General features: G+C 57.8%; 1 protein-coding gene across 2 annotated transcripts; it reads left to right on the top strand.

The window, feature by feature from the left end:
- Positions 1 to 986: 986 nt before the first annotated feature.
- Positions 987 to 18,270, top strand: SP2 (Sp2 transcription factor). Of its 2 annotated transcripts, XR_010308885.1 has the most exons (8): positions 987 to 1,062; positions 6,354 to 6,429; positions 7,511 to 8,464; positions 9,459 to 9,783; positions 13,213 to 13,387; positions 14,013 to 14,206; positions 15,071 to 15,977; positions 16,386 to 18,270. XR_010308885.1 is itself a non-coding variant. In XM_064174693.1 (7 exons), exons 2-7 carry the CDS (start codon positions 6,367 to 6,369, stop codon positions 15,169 to 15,171), a joined length of 1,812 nt encoding a protein of 603 aa, XP_064030763.1. In that variant the 5' UTR covers positions 987 to 1,062; positions 6,354 to 6,366; the 3' UTR covers positions 15,172 to 18,270. The 2 variants fall into 2 exon arrangements, 1 of the variants encoding a protein (XP_064030763.1); XM_064174693.1 differs by having other exon boundaries at positions 15,071 to 18,270.
- Position 18,271: the final 1 nt, after the last annotated feature.

The raw sequence follows: 18,271 nt of genomic DNA, 5'->3' as shown, positions 1-18,271 counted from the left end.
GGAACTGGGGACCCCAATATCCTCTTGTACCCCGATCCATTCAAGGGACTGGGCACCATAACACCCTCCAAGGACCCTGACCGCCTCCCTCTCCACCCCAGCTCCTATGGACTGAGGATCCCAACACCCTGCGAACACCCCAAACCCTTCCACGCACCCCAGCACCCCCAGGTACCCCCAGCCCTGGGGAAGATGGAGCCCTTCAGGAGCCGTCAAGCAGTCTTGGGGGGGGTTCCCTCAAGTCTCCCTCCTCCCAGTTTTATCCCCTGCTGGATGTCCCCCGCATCCCGCAGTGCAGGAGGAGGATCAGCCTGAGCTCAACCGTGGAGCCCCGGGAGGCTCCTTCATTTCGCCCCAGGTTTGGGGGACCCTTTGGAGGGACGGCAGCACCGGAGGCTCCTCTAGCGCCGCATGGAAGGCAGGGGAGGTCCCTGCCCGGGCAGCAATACGTTAGAAGGGTCCAGGAGCAGCCGAGCCGGACCCCACCGAGCATCCCGCCCCGGCGGGGACCCCGCCGCCGTCAGGAGGTGCCAGCGGCTCAGACCCCGCCTCTTTCCAGGTGCGCTGCCAATCACAAGCGGAGCGCCTCTGTCTCCTGTCTCCCATTGTCTGGTACGTATGTCAATCAGCGGATAGGCGGAGTTTGATGGCTCCCGCCCACGGGAAAGCCCGCCCCCTCCGCTGCCAAGGCTTGTCAATCAATTAGCGGACGGCGACAGGCTGAGCTCGCTGCCATTAGCCAGGCGCCCTGTCAATCAAAGATCTGCCCTCCCATTGGGTCTTTCCTTCCGTCCGTCACCTTGGAGATCCGCATTCATTGGGCGAGCAGTCACTCCATCACGCATCCCATTGCTCGGAGGAGCTGCTAATCAAGAGGCAAGCCGCAGGGGATTGGCCAGCGATAAAACATCTCTCCGCCTATTGGCCAGAGCTGCGGAAAGCCTGGTGGCGATTGGTCAGGAGGTCTCCGAGGGGAGAGTCACCCAGGGCGGTGCCCGGGCGGCCCCGGAGGAGGAAGATGGCGCCGTGAGGGGGTCGGAGCCGCCGCCGCCTCTCCGGCCGGTCTGTGCGAGCCCGCGGCGGGGTCGGGCGCGCTGGGGCGGGGGGCGGCGGCGTGGGGGGCGGCCGCGGCGGTGCCGGCGGGCCCGGAAGGGGCGTGCGGCCTTCGCGGCCCGCCCTCGCCGAGCGCCGGGCGGGCGGGCAGGCGGCGCTTCCGGGGCCGGGGCCCGGTCGGAGGCGGGCCCGTCACCTCGGCCCGCCTCCCCGGGGACCGCCGCCGCTACCGGGAGGGGTTGGGCGAGGCGGTCCCGGGGCCTGGGTGGGCCCCGCCGTGCGTGGGGGAACGTCCCGGTGTGTGGTGGAGCGAGTTCGGGGCTGCTGGGGGTCCCCGAGGGGCTGCGCTGTGCTCCGCGGGTTCCCGGCGGCGTCGTGTGGCTGTCCCGGGAGTGCTCGGGCTGCCGCCGGGGTCTTTGGGGCCGGGAGGAGTCTCTGTGAGCTCGGACGGTTCAGTTCCGTCCCTGTTCTGGCGCTCGGGATGCGGACGGGGCTGTGGGCTCGCTGCTGCCGGGCAGCCTGGGGGTACAGAGGAGCCGCAGGGCAGGGCTGAAAGAGCCGTCCCGGAGCTGGGGGTGCAGCAGGGAGGCAAGGGCCGAGGTGGTCACGTCGGTCCCCGGGGCTGTGCGGTGCAGCAGGCTGCTTAGGGAAGCAGGGAGCGATGGTGCTGGAAGGCTCCACGGGGGTCTCTGATTGCTCTGCAGGGAGCTGCCCACTCAGCGCCGCAAAACTTCTCCTTCCCTGCCTGTGCGGAGCCAAGAGCTGCTCCCTCCTCCTCCTCCCCCCTAGGCTGGCACTTCCACACCATCCCCATCCATCCTGGCTGGCTTCGTATTTGAGCTGCTGCTTCTTTTTACCCCTCCCAAAGCTTCAGGAAATTTCCTTCTCCAGCTTTAAGGCAAGGGGAAGAAAAACCCAACCAACAACCAACCAAAAAACCCCAACCCAAAACTCTTGATGTGTCAGACCAGGAGGTAAAAAAAAAGACACCAAGAGAAATAAAACCTCCTGGCTGCTTTGCTCTAAAAGAGCTCTCTTGATTTCCTGCTGTTAAGATGTAAATTATGCAGGTGTTTGAGCTCCTTTTGTGTGCCCAACTTGGAACCTATTTGCTTATGGCCATGACAAACAAATGGGGTTGGCACCACCGGCGTGGGGTTGGTTGTTTTGTTTCCCCGATGACTCTGCTCAGCTTCATCATCCCTGGGCAGCCTTTTGTGTTCTGTTTTTTTTTTCCCTTTGCAGCCTCTAAGGTCCTTTCATGGATATTCTGTTTTATTTAGGAAGCTCTGATTCACCTTCAGGCTGGAGGTGTTAATTAAAGCCTGTGTTAACTCGGGTCAGGGCTGGGCAGCTGGCTTAAATCTGGGGCTGGAAGTTAGGGTGGTGGTCCTGAATGTCCCTCGGGCAAGATGGGAAGGGTCTTTTGGGGGAGCAAAGAGGAGTAGCTGAGCTGTTGGGGTCTGTGAAGTGGTGTGTGTGGGGGGGTCTGTGGTGATGGATTGGAATGTCTCTGTGGTGAGGGATGGGTTGAGTGAGTTGGGGCTGTTTAGGTTGGAGAAGAGCAGCCTGAAGGGGGGGATCTGATCACGGAATCAAGCAGGTTGGAAGAGAGCTCCAAGCTCATCCAGTCCAACCTAGCACCCAGCCCTGGCCAATCAACCAGACCATGGCACTCAGTGCCCCATTCAGGCGCCTCCAGGGATGGGCGCTCCACCACCTCCCTGGGCAGCCCATTCCAATGCAAATCAGTCTCTCTGCCAACAATTTCCTCCTAATGTCTAGCCCAGACCTCCCCCAAGACAACTGGAGATCGATACTGATTAGTACCTCTAGGGCAGGTGGCAGGAGGAGCTAGGAGGGAGGCCACAAAGGTGAGCCCAGGGCTGGAGCAGCTCTGCTGTGAGCACAGACTGAGGGAGCTGGGGAGGAGAAGGCTCCAGGGGCAGCTGAGAGCTGCTGCCAGTGCCTGAAGGGAGCCTGCAGGGAGGCTGCAGAGAGACTTCTGCTGAGGGGATCTGGAGCCAGCCCAAAGGGGAATGGTTTGGAGCTGAGGCAGAGCAGGCTGAGAGTGGAGCTGAGGAAGGAGCTGTTGAGTGTGAGGGTGGTGAGAGCCTGGCACAGGCTGTGCCGGGGTGGCTGTGGCTGCCTCCTGCCTGGGGGTGTTCAAGGCCAGGCTGGATGAGGCCTCAAGCAGCTGAGCTTAGCTGAGAGCTGCCCATGGCAGGGAGATTGGAGCAGATGATCCCAGAGGTCCTTTCCAACCTAATCCATTCTAGAATTCTTTATTCATAGAATCAGTCAGGGTTGGAAGGGAGCACAAGGAGCAGCCAGTTCCAACCCCCCTGCCATGCCCAGGGACACCCTACCCTAGAGCAGGCTGCCCACAGCCTCAGCCAGCCTGGCCTGAAACACTTCCAGGGATGGGCCTTCAACCACCTCCCTGGGCAGTCCATTCCAGGCAGCTCCTCACAGCTTCAGCTGGTGGGATGTGAGGTGCTGAGGTGCTTGATCCATGTTTCCTGGGATAGAATGTCACAAAGGAGCCAGACATTGCTGAGGTTTGGTCGTTTTGCCCTTTTCCAGGGCTGGGAACAGGCAGGGGGTGAGGAGGTTGCTGCTTCCAGGATGCAGGGAGATGGTTTCCATAAAAAACCTGCTCTTGTGACCAGCAGAGGAAGAGGAGGTGGCCAGGGAAAAATGACTTTTATGAATCACTGCTCTTTAATTGCCTCAAGGGAGAGTCCTCTTCCTCTGGAGGCTTGGCTGGGGGTTCACAGGAGGGCAAACTGGACCCGAATCACTCAGCAGAGTCTTTGTTCAGCATTCAAAGCAGAGTGGCTCAGTTCTCCTGCTGCACATCAGTGAGAGGCTGGCAGAGGAGACCTCCTGCCTCTATATATCCCAGCTCCAGAAACATTCCCAGTGACAGCTCCACTCCTGCTCCTCTCCTGGCTGGGGGCTTTGCCACCTGCTTGCTTTTGCTGCTTTGCTGAGTGAGTTTGTGCCAGGTCCCACTTTTAAGATGTGAAATTGATCACTGCTGGCCTTAGATGTGACTTACCCAAGTGACAGCCTCTTGTCACCCAGCAGGGACACAAATCTTTGCCACACCACCTCCCCCACGCCCCCCATCGTTATCCTGAGCTAATGGGATCTCTCCTGCTCTGCGTCTCTCTTCTTCTGGCCAGCTCAGCGTTGCTCTTATTTGTAGTCAGGGCTGTTAATCCTCAGCAGTGCCCTAATTCTGCTGAAAGGGAGGGTGCAGCCCGAGCTTGGGCACCAGGACAAGCTCCCGGCCCTCTCTGAAGGAGGAAGAAAGCCTCCCTTTTATCACCAGCCAGCTCGCTGCCTGCCAGCAGCTGATGCTTTCATCTGCAGGAGGCTGCCCCCAGCCAGCAGCTCCCAGGGAAATGGTTGCCCTTTGCCAAGGAACGGGGCCAGGAATGCCCACCCCGAGCTGGCATCGCTGGGCCACATTCCTTAGCAAAGGACCGACCCAGCCCAGGCGCCTGGGACTCAGCCCTGGCTCTTCCCTAGGGATTTCTGCCCTGGGTCATGGCAGGGCTGTGGGAGAGCCTCGGTGGAGGCTGAACTGCCAGCCTTTGGGAATTGGGCTCCGTGGAGATCTGGCCCAGGGCCTGGGCACTTGTTTGCTTAGTGGTTTGTGTTTGGTGAGAGGCTTCACGTTCCCAAGGAGGAGATGTCTGTCTCCTGGGCAGCCAGGGGGGTGCAGGAGGGGGGCTGAGGGCCCTCACCTCTGTTTTTAGGTTGCTTTTGGCTCCATTACCTGCAGGACTTTTCTCCCAGCTTTAAGCTTAAGCAGCCCTTGTGTGGGCAGCAGCTCCTCTGCCATCTCCCAGCTCCAAAGCCCTTTTCCCAGGGCAGCTCTGCCTTTTGCCCAGCAGCTCCTGCAGCCACACTCTGAGGGTGGATGCAGCTTCACAGAAGGTCGAGTTTGCCCTTCCTGAGGCTGGCTGCTGGCCCTGTCAGCTCCAGCCAGCCCATGCTGATGCCTCTCACCTCCCCTGCTGCTGAGCCTCTGCTGGGCTGGGCTGCAGAGCAGGGAAGCAAACCCCACAGCTCCTCCTCTGCACCCTCCTCCTGCCCTGCATCTCCCACACCTCCCTGGGCAGGACTGGCAGTCGTTAAACATCGACGCTGCCCGATCCTCATTCCACCTTCCCAGAGCCCAGTCCTGGGGCTCACTTTGCACCTGCCCTCCCAGCCCCACCCTTTCCCCCCCTGCCTTTTGCCCCCCACCTCCCTTCCTGCCCTCTTCTCACTCCCCCCTTCCTCTCCCCTTTTCCTGTCCCCTTCCTCTCCCCCTTTTCTTGCCCCCTCCCCATTTTTTGCCCCCGGCCCCCAGTTTTTTCTCCTATGCCTTTTCTTGCCCCCCCCTTTCCCCCCCCCAGTGACCTTTTCGTTACCCAACTCACCAAAATAACCAAACCAATCTTTCCCAGCCCCCAAGCCCACATTTCTGTCCCCAAACTCTGTCTTTTTGGGTTCCCAAGTTAAACAATCAGGTAGCAGGGCTGGGAACAGGAACCTGCCTCTGCAGCCTCGGGGGGGGGGCATGGCTTTAGGTCAGGGCTGTGCTGGGGTGCAGATGGGTGAAGCCTGCAGCTGGCTGCTCACCCCCCCCTCCCTGTTCCAGGCTTCTCCCTTTGGTGGCCAACAGAGGCCAAAGGGAAGCATGGGAGGAAGGTGATGAGCTGGAGGGATTCCTCTTGCCCCTCTTTGTCACCCCCTGGTTGAGAGCATGTGGTGAGCTGTGACATTCTGGGTGATGCAGTGGAGGGGACACAACCTCCCCTGCTGCAACCTGAGGCCATTCCCTCTTGGCCCTTGGTGGACCTCAGAGGGAGTGACAGGACTGGGGGGAATGGAGCGAAGCTGGAGCTGGGTAGGTTCAGACTGGAGGTGAGGAGGAAGTTCTTCACCATGAGAGTGGTGAGACCCTGGAATGGGTTGCCCAGGGAGATGTTTTTGAGGCCCCATCCCTGGAGGTGTTTAAGGCCAGGCTGGATGAGGCTGTGGGCAGCCTGCTCTAGGGTAGGTCATCCCTGGCCATGGCAGGGGGGTTGGCACTGGCTGCTCCTTGTGGTCCCTTTCAACCCTGCCTGATTCTATGACTCTAATCATGAAGATTGGAAACAGCCTCCAAGCTCATCCAGTCCAATCATCAACCCAACCCCATCGTGGCACTGGGTGTGGGGGGGCTTGGGATCAGTTTGCTGCAGTCTGTGCTCTTGCTGCTGGTCTTACTCCTCCTCCTCTCTGCTTGCTCCTCGCAGATCCAGAGCCAGCATGGCTGCCACTGCTGCTGTCAGCCCCAGTGAGTACCTGCAGCCGGCTGCCTCCACTGCCCAGGTGAGCTCTGGGGCATCAGCAGGCTGCCAGCTCCCTGTGGGGGACAGAGTGACATGTCCTGGGCACAGGGCAGCAAATGCCACATCATTTGGCACCTCCTGCCTCAGTCACAGCCAGTGGTGCTGTGTCAGGAGAAGGGTTGGGTGTAGGACAGGCTGGGAAGCTGCGCTCTGGACTTCTTCCCAGCCCCAGTGCTGTTATTTCTCCTCCTCCTCCTCATGTTATGGTTTTATAGATTCACAGAATGGGTTGGGTTAGAAGGGAGCTTTAAGATCAACCAGTTCCAACCCTCCCCTGCCATGGGCAGGGACAGCTCCCACCAGCACAGGATGCTCAAGGCCTCATCCAGCCTGGCCCTGAACACCTCCAGGGAGGTTGTGGAGCACAGAAGCACAGAATGTGATCTTTGATCACTTTGGGTGCTTCTGTGCTCCACAACCTCCCTGGGCAACCTGTGCCAGGCTCTCACCACCCTCATTCTCAACAGTTTCTTCCTAATCTCCACTCTCAATGTCTCCTCTCCCAGCTCAAAGCCATTGTCCCTCATCCTATCACTCCAGAATCCCTCCTCAGCTCTCCTGCAGTCCCCTTTCAGATACTGCAAGACAGCTCTAAGGTCTTCCCAGAGCTTTCTTTAAGGATCCTTTCCTTAAGGATTCTCTTGGCTGCTATTAGTAGCTGATGTCACAGAATGTCAGGGATTGGAAGGGACCTCTGGAGATCATCCAGCCCAAAGCCCCCCTGCCAGGTCAGGATCACCCAAAGCAGATCACACAGGAACACATCCAAGTCTTGGCCTTAAAACTGCCTCTGACAGCTCTGGGTGTAGACAGCAGCAGGTTTGCAGGGGGTGTGCAGCTCTGTCGAGGTTGTGGGACCAGAAGGACACAATTAAAAGGCTAAAACAAAGAGGAGGCTTAGCTGGAGGCAGGCACACAGCAGGGGCATGAAGCAGCTCCCTCAGTCAGGGCTGTCTCCTTGGCATGGGTCGCTTTGGGTAGCCTGTGCCCTTTGCTGCCTGCCATCTCCATTTGCTGGGCACAAGGTCTCTATCTCACCCATCTCCTTCCTGGCTCCCCAGGACTCCCAGCCCTCTCCTCTGGCCCTGCTGGCAGCCACATGTAGCAAGATCGGTCCCCCTGCCGTGGAAGCCGCCGTGACCCCTCCTGCCCCTCCTCAGCCAACGCCTCGCAAACTCGTGCCCATCAAACCCGCTCCTCTGCCTCTGGGCTCTGGTAAGAACAGCATTGGCATCCTCTCGTCGAAAGGGAACCTCTTCCAGATCCAAGGCTCTCAGGTTGGCACCTCCTACCCCGGGGGGCAGCTGGTCTTTGCCATTCAGAACCCGGCTGTCATCAACAAGGGCCCGCGCTCGTCCGCCAACATCCAGTACCAGGCGGTGCCCCAGCTGCAGGCTGCGGGGGGACAGACCATCCAGGTCCAGCCCAACCTCACCAACCAGATCCAAATTATTCCTGGCACCAACCAAGCCATCCTCACTCCTTCCTCTTCCTCTCACAAGCCTGTGCCCATCAAACCGGCTCCAGCGCAGAAGGGTGGAGCTTCCCCAGCGCAGGGCACGAGCAACGTGGTCAAGCTGGCCGGGGCCAGCAACGTGACTCTCACCCTCCCTGTCAACAACCTGGTGAACGCCCCCGAGCAGGGCAGCCAGGCTCAGGTCATGGCTGAGAGCCCCTCCAAGCCCAGCAAAAAGACTCGGAAGAAGGCAGTGTCCCCGGCCCAAGCTGCTGCCGTGGCCGTGGCCGAGCAGGTGGAGACGGTGCTGATAGAGACCACGGCGGAGAACATCATCCAGGCAGGCAACAACCTGCTCATCGTGCAGAGCCCAGGCTCTGGCCAGCCAGCTGTGGTGCAGCAGGTCCAGGTGGTGCAGCCCAAACAGGAAACTCAGGTGGTGCAGATCCCACAGCAGGCCCTGCGTGTGGTCCAGGCTGCCTCTGCCACCCTCCCCACCGTGCCCCAAAAGCCTTCCCAGAACTTCCAGATCCAGACGACGGATCCTGTTCCTACCCAGGTACCATCTGCTCTATGCTTTCCTTGCTCTCTTTTCTTCTCCAAGCTTCTCACCCAGGATTTAGAAGGGGGTTGTGGAGCTGCCAGATGTTCCCAGCTTGGCATCCGGATTGCCCATGCCTTGGTGTCTGAGAAGGGTTTGGAGCTCTTCCCTCCACAGGGCTCTGTGAGGTCTCCTTTGCTGGCCACCTGCTGTTACAGGACTTGGAGGCTCACAGAATGGGTTGGGTTGGAAGTGACCGTTCAAGAAAGCTCATCCAGTGCAATCCCCCTGCGGCCAGCAGGGACACTCCCAGCTAGAGCAGGTTACTCGGAGCCCCCAGCAGTCTCACTTGGAATGGTTCCAGGGATGGGGCAGCTCCCACCTCTCTGGGTAATTTGGGCCAGGGTCTCACCACCCCCAGTGTCAAACATTTCTGCCCTCTCTCCACTCTCAATCTCCCTTCTTGCAGCTCAAAGCCATTCACAGAATCATAGAATCAGCCAGGTTGGAAGAGAGCTTCAAGCTCCTCCAGCCCAACCTAGCACCCAGCCCTGTCCAACCAACCAGAGCATGGCACTCAGTGCCCCAGCCAGGCTTGGCTTCAACACCTCCAGCCATGGGCACTGCACCACCTCCCTGGGCAGCCCATTCCAGTGCCAATCACTCTCTGGCAAGAACTTCCTTCTGACATCCAGTCTGTGCCTCCCCTGGCACAACTTGAGGCTGTGTCCCCTTGCTCTGTTGCTGGTTGCCTGGGAGAGGAGCCCAACCCCACCTGGCTACAGCTTCAGCCCTTGTCAAAAGTCCCTCCTCGGCTCTCCTGCAGCCCCCTCCAGGCACTGGAAGGCTACTCGAAGGTCTCCCTGGAACCTTCTCTTCTCTAGGCTGAACTTCTCCAGCTCTTTGTCTCATCACAAGCCCAGATCCCTGGGTTGTGTGGGCACAGGCTGGGGGTGGGGGCAGCCCCCTGCTGCCATTGACTGCTCTCGTTCCTCTTCTCTCCTCCCATCAGATCTACTTCAAATCCCCATCGGGTGAGCTGCAGACAGTTGTACTCCAGGACCCTCCTGGCATTCCCATAAGTGGATCTGCAAGCTCCTGCAGCAGCCCAGTGTCCCGCAGCAGCAGCAGCAGCTCTGGCCCCGCGGGGAGCAGCAGCAGCAGCAGCAGGAAAGGAGCTGCACGCAAGGAGCGAACCCTGCCCAAGATCGCCCCTGCTGGAGGCATCATCAGCCTGAACGCTGCCCAGCTGGCAGCTGCTGCCCAGGCCATGCAGACCATCAACATCAACGGTGTGCAGGTCCAAGGGGTCCCTGTCACCATCACCAACACTGGAGGTAGGCTGCTGTCCTGCTCTGCAGTGGGCTGGGAGTTATGGAATTGTTTGGGTATGGGAAAGACCTCCAAAGGTCATCGAGTCCAGTCCCCAGCCCAGCACCACTGTGGGATGGGCATCAAACCATGGCCACAAGGGCTGTGGCCACAGGTTTCTTGAACACCTCCAAGGATGGAGACTCCACCAACTCTCTGGGCAGCCTGTTCCAATCTCTGACCACTCTTGCAGGACAGAAGTTATTCCTCATGGCCAAGCTAAACCCTCCCCTGGCACAATCTCAGACCATTTCCTCTCCTTCTGCCACCCGATCTGAGGCAGAAGAGACCAACCCCAGCTCACTCCAACCTCCTCTCAGGGAGCTGCAGAGAGCAGTGAGGTCTGCCAGCACAGTGATGTGGTGCTGAGGGACTTGGCTGAGCACCAGGCTTGGCAGAGTTAGATCATGGTTGGGCTGGATGATCTTCAAGGTCTTCTCCAATCATTCTCTCCCTCTCTGACCTGCTGCCTGTGGATGAAACAAATCAAGGCTGGGCTCAGCCTGGCATCCTGCAGGCCATGCTCACCTCCTGAATGTGTCACAGTGCTGCCCCAGCTTGAGGCCCTTTCCTCTTGTTCTGTCACCTCATAGTGGGGACAAGAGGGACTCAGCCAGGCAGAGGGATGTGGGGCACTGAGGCTTTCCCTCCAGCAGCTCCAGCGCCCTAGGGGCTGGGACATGTCCTCACATCCACTGAGTGTGCTGGCTGCTGGCTTGGGTTTCCAGTAGCCAAAACAGAAGTTCTGTGCCCCTGGAACTCTAATCATGGAACCAGAGAACTGTTTGGGTTGGAAAAGCCCTCTCAGATCATCCAGTCCCAACCATCCACCCAGCACCACCACAGCCACCAAACCGTGGCCGCAGGTGCCGGTGCCACAGGGTTCTAGAGCAGCCCCAGGGATGGGGACTCCACCACCTCCTTGGGCAACCTGTTCTAATCCCTGACCACCCTGAGAGTCAACCCAAGCCCTCACCTCCGTGGGACAAATGTCTTCTTCAAGCCAAAACCACCCAGACATGGCCCTGGCTGGTGGCTGGAGCAACCTGTGAGCCTCAGACAGCTCTGCTTGCACGTCTGTGCCTGCACCACCAGGCCAGACAGGTCCTGTGCCCTTTCCTCCTGCCCACCAACCCTTCCCCAGCCCAGTGCTGCTGCTGTGGGCTGTCACCCAGGGTAGAAGCCCTATCTGAGGGAGGTTTTATCTCTCTTCTGATCCAGAAAGACCTGCTGCCAGGGGTTGGTTTCTCTCTCAGCAGATCTTTTTGCAGTCAGCAGCTCTTCTTTCTTGCTTGCCTCAACCTTGTCAGCACAAAACTCAGGCTGCTGTGGTTTTGTGCTCTGCAGCTGGGGCCTCCATCCTCCCTGGGCTTGCTTTTATGGGTTTGGTTTTCTTGTTTCTTTTTCAGTTGCTGCTTTGCCCCTAACTGTGGGGCCCAGGCCCTGAGCATCAGAGGAGATGATGCCACAGGGAGATGTTTGCTGCTGCCCTACCTGGTGCTGGCTGTGGTTGGGATGCCACAAAGCAGCCCCCTGGTGAAGGGCACTGGGAAGAAGCAAACTGGAACAGGCTGCTCAAGAAGGGGGTTGAATCCTCATCCCTGGAGGAGTTTAAAAGAGGCAGAATCATAGAATCATGGAATTGTTTGGTTTGGGAAAGGCCTCTAAGATCATCCAGTCCAAACTATCAACCCAGCACCACCATGGACATCAAACCATGGCCACAAGTGCCAAGGCCACAGATTTCATGAGCATCTCCAGGGATGGGGACTCCACCACCTCCCTGAGCAGCCTGTGCCAATCCCTGACCACTCTGGCAGCACAGAAGTTGTTCCTTATGGCCAACCTAACCCTCCCCTGGCACAATCTCAGGCCATTTCTTCCTTCTATCACTTGATACTAGGGAGAAGAATCCAACCCCAGCTCGCTGCAGCCTCCCTTCAGGGAGCTGTGGACAGCTGGGAGGTCTCCCAGCACAGAGACTGGTGCTGAGGGACATGGCTGAGCACCAGGCTTGGTTGGGCTGGATGGCAGAGCATGGTTGGGCAGGGTTAGGTCATGGTTGGGCTGGATGATCTTCAAGGTCTTTTCCAACCTAAATCATTCTTTCCTCCTCTGCCCTGCTGGCTGCTGCCCGTGGATGAAGCAAATCAAGCCTGGTCTCAGCCTGGCATTCCCCAGGCCATGCCCACCTCCTGAGCGTGTCTTGCAGTGCTGCCCTGGCTGTGTGCTCTCCCTCCCGCTGGCATCTTTGCTTTGCCCGCACTCCCCAACCTCCTCCTCCCTCTTCTTCTCCTCCCTCTTCTCCTCCCTTCTCCCTCCTCCCTCTCCTCCCTCCTCCCTCTTCTCCTCCTCCCTCCTCCCTCTTCTCCTCCTCCCTCCCTCTCCTCCTCCTCCCTCCCTCCCTCTTCTCCTCCTCCCTCCCTCCCTCTTCTCCTCCTCCCTCCCTCCCTCTTCTCCTCCTCCCTCCCTCCCTCTTCTCCTCCTCCTCCTCCTCACTCCTCCCTCTTGTTCTCCTCCTCCTTCTCTTCCTTCCTCCTTCCTATCTTCTCCTCTTCTCCTCCCACATCTCCTCCTCCCTCTTCTTCTCCCTCTTTCCAATCTCCTCCTCCCTCTTCTTCTCCCTCTTTCCAATCTCCTCCTCCCTCTTCTTCTCCCTCTTTCCAATCTTCTCCTCCCACGTCTCCTCCCTCTTCTCTTCCTTCTCCTCCTCCTCCCTCTCCTTCTCTCCTCCTCCTCCCTCCTCTCTCCCTCCTCCTCCTCCCCCGCTTGCTGACGCTGACCCCCATCTTCTTCTTTCCAGCCGCTGTCCCAGCTGCTGGGTGCTGCTGCCCTCTGAGAAGGAGGAGAGGTCCTTAGGGGTGCTGGGTAAGTCCCATTTTTTTCATCAATATATTGCACGTTTTTTCAAAGTTTCTTTTTTGCTTCCCTTCTTTGGGTCCCCTCACCCCAAAGGCTTCAAAACAAAGAAAAGAAAAGAACCTAAACCAAAAAACCACCCCCCCAAAAAAAAAAAACAACAAAAAAAAACCAAACCAAACCAACAACAACCAAAAAACCCAAACCCAACCCAAACCCAACCCAAACCAAGCTGAAAACTTTGAAAAACCGCACAGTATATTCAGAAAAAAGGGACTTACCAACCCCCTCTGGGGACCAGCACGGTGGGGGAGGGCTGCATGTGGGCCTTGAGAGGTTGGCCAGCAACACCTGAGGTGGCCTGAGCAGCAGATGAGCTTCGTCCCTCTCTCCTCACCACCTCCAGGAGGTTGCAGCAGAAGCTGAGGCCTGGGCGCAGTGTGGACCCTCCCGGAGCGGAGGGGCACAACCTGACTCCCTCTTCTTTGTTTCTGTCTTCCTTCTGTCCTGCTCCCTTCCTGCTCTTCCCATCCCAGGTCAGCAGCAGTTGACAGTGCAGAATGTGTCTGGTAACAACCTGACCATCAGTGGCCTGAGTCCCACCCAGATCCAGCTCCAGATGGAGCAAGCATTGTCCGGAGAGGTTCAGCCAGGGGAGAAGAGGCGGCGCATGGCCTGCACCTGCCCCAACTGCAAGGATGGGGAGAAGAGGTGAGTGTGGAGGGGGTGAGGGACAGCCCTGGGGGGACCTTCCCTTGTCCCCAAGGCTGATGGTGACATTGATAGCACAAGGAGTAGAGGTTTGAAACCAGAGCAGGAGAGATTTAGATTGGGACACCAGGAGGAGGGTGGGAAGACACTGGAAGGGGTTGCCCAGGGAGGTCATGGAAGCCTCATCCCTGGAGGTCAAGTTGGATGAGGCCTTGAGCAACCTGTGCTGGTAGGAGGTGTCCCTGCCCGTGGCATGGGGTTGGCACTGGCTGATCTTGAAGGTCCCTTCCAACCCAACCCATTCCATGGTTCTGAAGTTGACATGGACAGGACCAGGAGCAGAGGTCTGAAACCAGAGCAGGATGGGCTGAGATTGGACATTAGGAAGTTCTTTATTCTGAGGGTGGGGAGATGCTGGCAGGGGTTGCCCAGGGAGGCTGTGGAAGCCTCATCCCTGGAGGTGCTGAAGGTCAGGTTGGGTGAGGCCTTGACCAGCCTGGGCTGGTGGGAGGTGTCCCTGCCCGTGGCAGGCGGAGTTGGCACTGAATGGTCTTTGGATTCCCTTCCCACCCAACCTCAGAAGTTCCCTTTCACCCCAGCCTGTCCCTTTGATCCCCTCCCCTAGGCCGGGTGACCCTGGCAAGAAGAAGCACATCTGCCACATCCCCGAGTGCGGCAGAACCTTCCGGAAGACCTCCCTGCTGCGGGCCCACGTCCGCCTGCACACCGGCGAGAGGCCTTTCGTCTGCAACTGGGTGTTCTGCGGCAAGCGCTTCACCCGCAGCGACGAGCTGCAGCGCCACGCCCGCACCCACACAGGTCCGTGCCCCCCGCCCCCGCCAACCGCACGGCTCGGTGCCCGCCGCACCCACACAGCTCTCCGCCCCCTGCCTCGCTCAGCTCTGTGCCGCCTGCACCCGTGCAGCTTTGTGCCGCTCGCACAGCTCTTGTCCCCCGCACCCACGCAGTAATGTGACCCCCTCCCCCGCACGGCTCCGTGCCCCCAGCACGGCTCTGTGCCCCCTTGTGGCTCTGTGCCCCCCACGCGGCTCTGCACCCCCCTGTGGCTCTGTGCCCCCCACATCTGCACAGCTCTGTGCCCCCCACGTGGCTCTGTGCCCCCCTGTGGCTCTGTGCCCCCCACACCTGCACAGCTCTGTGCCCCCCATGCGGCTGTGCCCCCCTGTGGCTCTGTGCCCCCCCGCACCTGCACAGCTCTGTGCCACCCACGTGGCTTTGTGCCCCCCTGTGGCTTTGTGCCCCCCGCATCTGCACAGCTCTGTGCCCCCCATGTGGCTCTGCGCCCCCCTGTGGCTCTGTGCCCCCCTGCACCTGTACGGTTCTGTGCCCCTCTCACCCATGCAGGTCTGTGCCCCCCGCCCCCATGAAGCTCTGTACCCCCCCACCCCCAGCTCTGTGCCTGCTCTGGCTGGGCTGTCCCTGCCTGCCCACAGGAGGGTGGCACTGTGCTGGGTGACCTTTGAAGGTCCTTTCCCACCCAACCCATCGCATGAAGCGGCTGGGACGGAGCAGCAGACACAACCTGGTGTCGATAAGGGGTGGGAGGGGTGGTTGGGGGGTGGGGGTTCACTGCCACTCCAGGAAGGTCCTGATGGTGTGGAGGGGCCAAGAGCAGGTGGGTGCCACCTCTGACTGCCCCCTCTCTGCTCTGCCCCCCCGCAGGTGACAAGCGGTTCGAGTGCGCCCAGTGCCAGAAGCGCTTCATGCGCAGCGACCACCTCACCAAGCACTACAAGACCCACCTGGTCACCAAGAACTTGTAGGGCCAGCAGCTGCCCCACGCCTGTGTGGGCACAAAAACTCCCCCCCGACCCTTCCCCCCCACCACCCTGCTGGGCCACCGATGCCCATGACCCCCGCAGCACTCCCAGCATCCCCGGCCAAGGAGAGCAGCCCTCTGAGCTGAGGGGGGGACATCTTCCTGCCCTTTCCTTCTGCTGCCACTTGGGTACCCCCCAAGGATGAAGAATCCTCTTTAGGAAGGGTCTAAGGGTTTGATCCTGAAGATCCTTGGAATGTGGATGCAAGGATTTGATCCTGAAGGTCCTTGCAACATGGAGCTGCAGATCCTTGGTGGAACAGTCCAGAGCTGCTCCAAGCAAGAAGCCTCTTTGTGAAGGGAACAGAGAGTTTGATCCTGAAGATCCTTGCAACATGGATGCAAGGATTTGATCCTGAAGATCCTTGCAACATGGATGCAAGGATTTGATCCTGAAGATCCTTGGAATGTGGGTGCAAGAGTTTGATCCTGTAGATCCTTGCAACATGGAGCTGCAGATCCTTGGTGGAACAATCCAGAGCTGCTCCAAGGAAGAAGCCTCTTCATGAAGGGGCAAATGGTTTGATCCTGAAAATCCTTGGAACTTGGATGCAAAGGTTTGATCCTTGGAACATGGATCTGCAGATCCCTGGTGGAGCAATCCAGAGCACTTCCAAGGAAGAAGAAGCCTCTTTCTGAAGAGTGCAAGGCTTGATCCTGAAGATCTTTGGAGCATGGATGCAAGGCTCTGATCTTGGAACTCCTTGGAACATGGATGCAAGGCTCTGATCCTTGGAGCACGGATGCAAGGCTCTGATCCTGGAGCTCCTTGGAGCATGGATGCAAGGCTCTGATCCTGGAGCTCCTTGGAGCACGGATGCAAGGCTCTGATCCTGGAGCTCCTTGGAGCATGGATGCAAGGCTCTGATCCTTGGAGCATGGATGCAAGGCTCTGATCCTGGAGCTCCTTGGAGCACGGATGCAAGGCTCTGATCCTTGGAGCATGGATGCAAGGCTCTGATCCTTGGAGCATGGATGCAAGGCTCTGATCCTGGAGCTCCTTGGAGCATGGATGCAAGGCTCTGATCCTGGAGCTCCTTGGAGCATGGATGCAAGGCTCTGATCCTTGGAGCATGGATGCAGGGCTCTGATCCTGGAGCTCCTTGGAGCATGGATGCAAGGCTCTGATCCTGGAGCTCCTTGGAGCATGGATGCAAGGCTCTGATCCTGGAGCTCCTTGGAGCATGGCTCTGCAGATGCTTGGTGGAACAGCCCAGAAGCTCCCGGGAGCTGGGGATGGAGGGGGCTTGGACACTGGTGGGTGGGTTGGGAGAGGCTCCACAGCACATTCCTAACTTTCTATTTAAAGTCTCTAAACAGCTTCCCCATCCCTGAGTTCCCTTTGGAAGCTCCCAGGTTTTCTATGGAGATCGTTGCCTTACGCTGCCTGCCCCCAGGGCCTGAGTGCTGCTCTGCAGCTCTCTGCCCTTCCCTGCCCCTTTCCTCACCCCTTTTTTTCCCCCTTCTCCTGCCATTTCCTGAAGGATTTTTGTCTCTCTATTGACTTCTCTCTCCCAACTTTTCCATTTCCACCTACCATGGAATTTCCTTTGGAATTTTGGGGACTTCAGACTCTTTTTTTAGTTCCTCCTGGGGACTTCAACTCCTTTTCCCTTTCCTCCTGCCACTTCCTTTCCCATACTGAAAGATTTTTGTCTCTCTGATTTCTTTCTTACTTTTCCAGATTTCTCTCTCACACTTTTTCATTTCCACATGGAATTTCCTTTGGAATTTTGGGGACTTCAACCCTTTTTTTCCCATCCTGACTTCTTTCCCAACCCTTTTTATTTCCCTCCTGCCATTTCTTCCCCACTACCAAGAAGATTTTTTCCCCTCTCCTTGACTACTTCATCTCTCACTACCAAAAAGCTTCCTTGTGTCTCTGCTGACTTCTCCCTCTCCCACATTTCCACTTCCACCTGATATGGAATTTCCTTTGGAATTTTGGGGACTCTATCCCTTTTTTTCCTCCTTCCTACCATTTTTCCCCACTACCAAATTTCTTTCCCACTACCAAGAAGATTTCCCCCCACCTCTGACTACTTTCTCTCCCACTACCAAAACCCTTCTTTGTGTCTCTCTGCTGACTTCTCCCTCTCCACATTTCCACTTCCATCTGACATGGAATTTCCTTTGGGATTTTAGGGACTCTGTCCCCTTTCTTTTTTCCCTCCTGCCATTTCCTCCCCACTACCAAGATTGTTTTCCTCTCTGACTACTTCTTTGTCTCCCACTACCAAAAAGCTTCTTCGTGTCTCTCTGCTGACTTCTCCCTCTCCTACATTTCCACTTCCACCTGACATGGAATTTCCTTTGGAATTTTGGGGACTTCAACCCCTCTTTTCCATCCTGACTTCTTTCCCAACCCTTTTTTCCCTCCTGCCATTTCTTCCCCACTATCAAGAAGGTTTTTCCCCCCTCTCTGACTACTACTTTATTTCCCACTACCAAAAAGCTTCCTTGTGTCTCTCTGCTGACTTCTCCCTCTCCACATTTCCACTTCCACCTGATGTGGAATTTCCTTTGGGATTCTGGGGACTCTATCCCCTTCCCCCCCCCCCTTGCTACCATTTCTTTCCCACTACCAAGGAGATTTTTTTCCCTCCCTCTAACTACTTATCTCCCACTACCAAAACTCTTGTGTCTCTCTGCTGACTTCTCCCTCTCCCACATTTCCACTTCCACCTGACATGGAATTTCCTTTGGGATTCTGGGGACTCTATCCCCTTTTTTTCCCCCTTGCTACCATTTCTTTACCACTACCAAGGAGATTTCCCTCCTCCCTCTGACTACTTCTTTATCTCTCACTACCAAAAAGCTTCTTCGTGTCTCTCTGCTGACCTCTCCCTCTCCCCCCTTTCCCTTTCCACCTGACTTGGAATTTCCTTTTCCATTTTTAGGGACATTCTCTTTCCCCCTTCCCTCCTCCAGGTGCTGCCCTCCCTCCCCACTGTGTATAGTGTACATTGTACCATAGATTCTATTGCTTTTTGTGGTTTACTTTACATGGTTAAAGAAAGCAAAACAAAAAACCAAACCCAAAT

The sequence above is a fragment of the Pogoniulus pusillus genome, chromosome 40 (assembly GCF_015220805.1).
Source record: "Pogoniulus pusillus isolate bPogPus1 chromosome 40, bPogPus1.pri, whole genome shotgun sequence".
Taxonomy (NCBI): Eukaryota; Metazoa; Chordata; class Aves; order Piciformes; family Lybiidae; genus Pogoniulus; species Pogoniulus pusillus.
The sequence above is the reverse complement of the archived record's forward strand: the minus strand, read 5'-3'. Positions and strand labels throughout refer to the sequence as shown.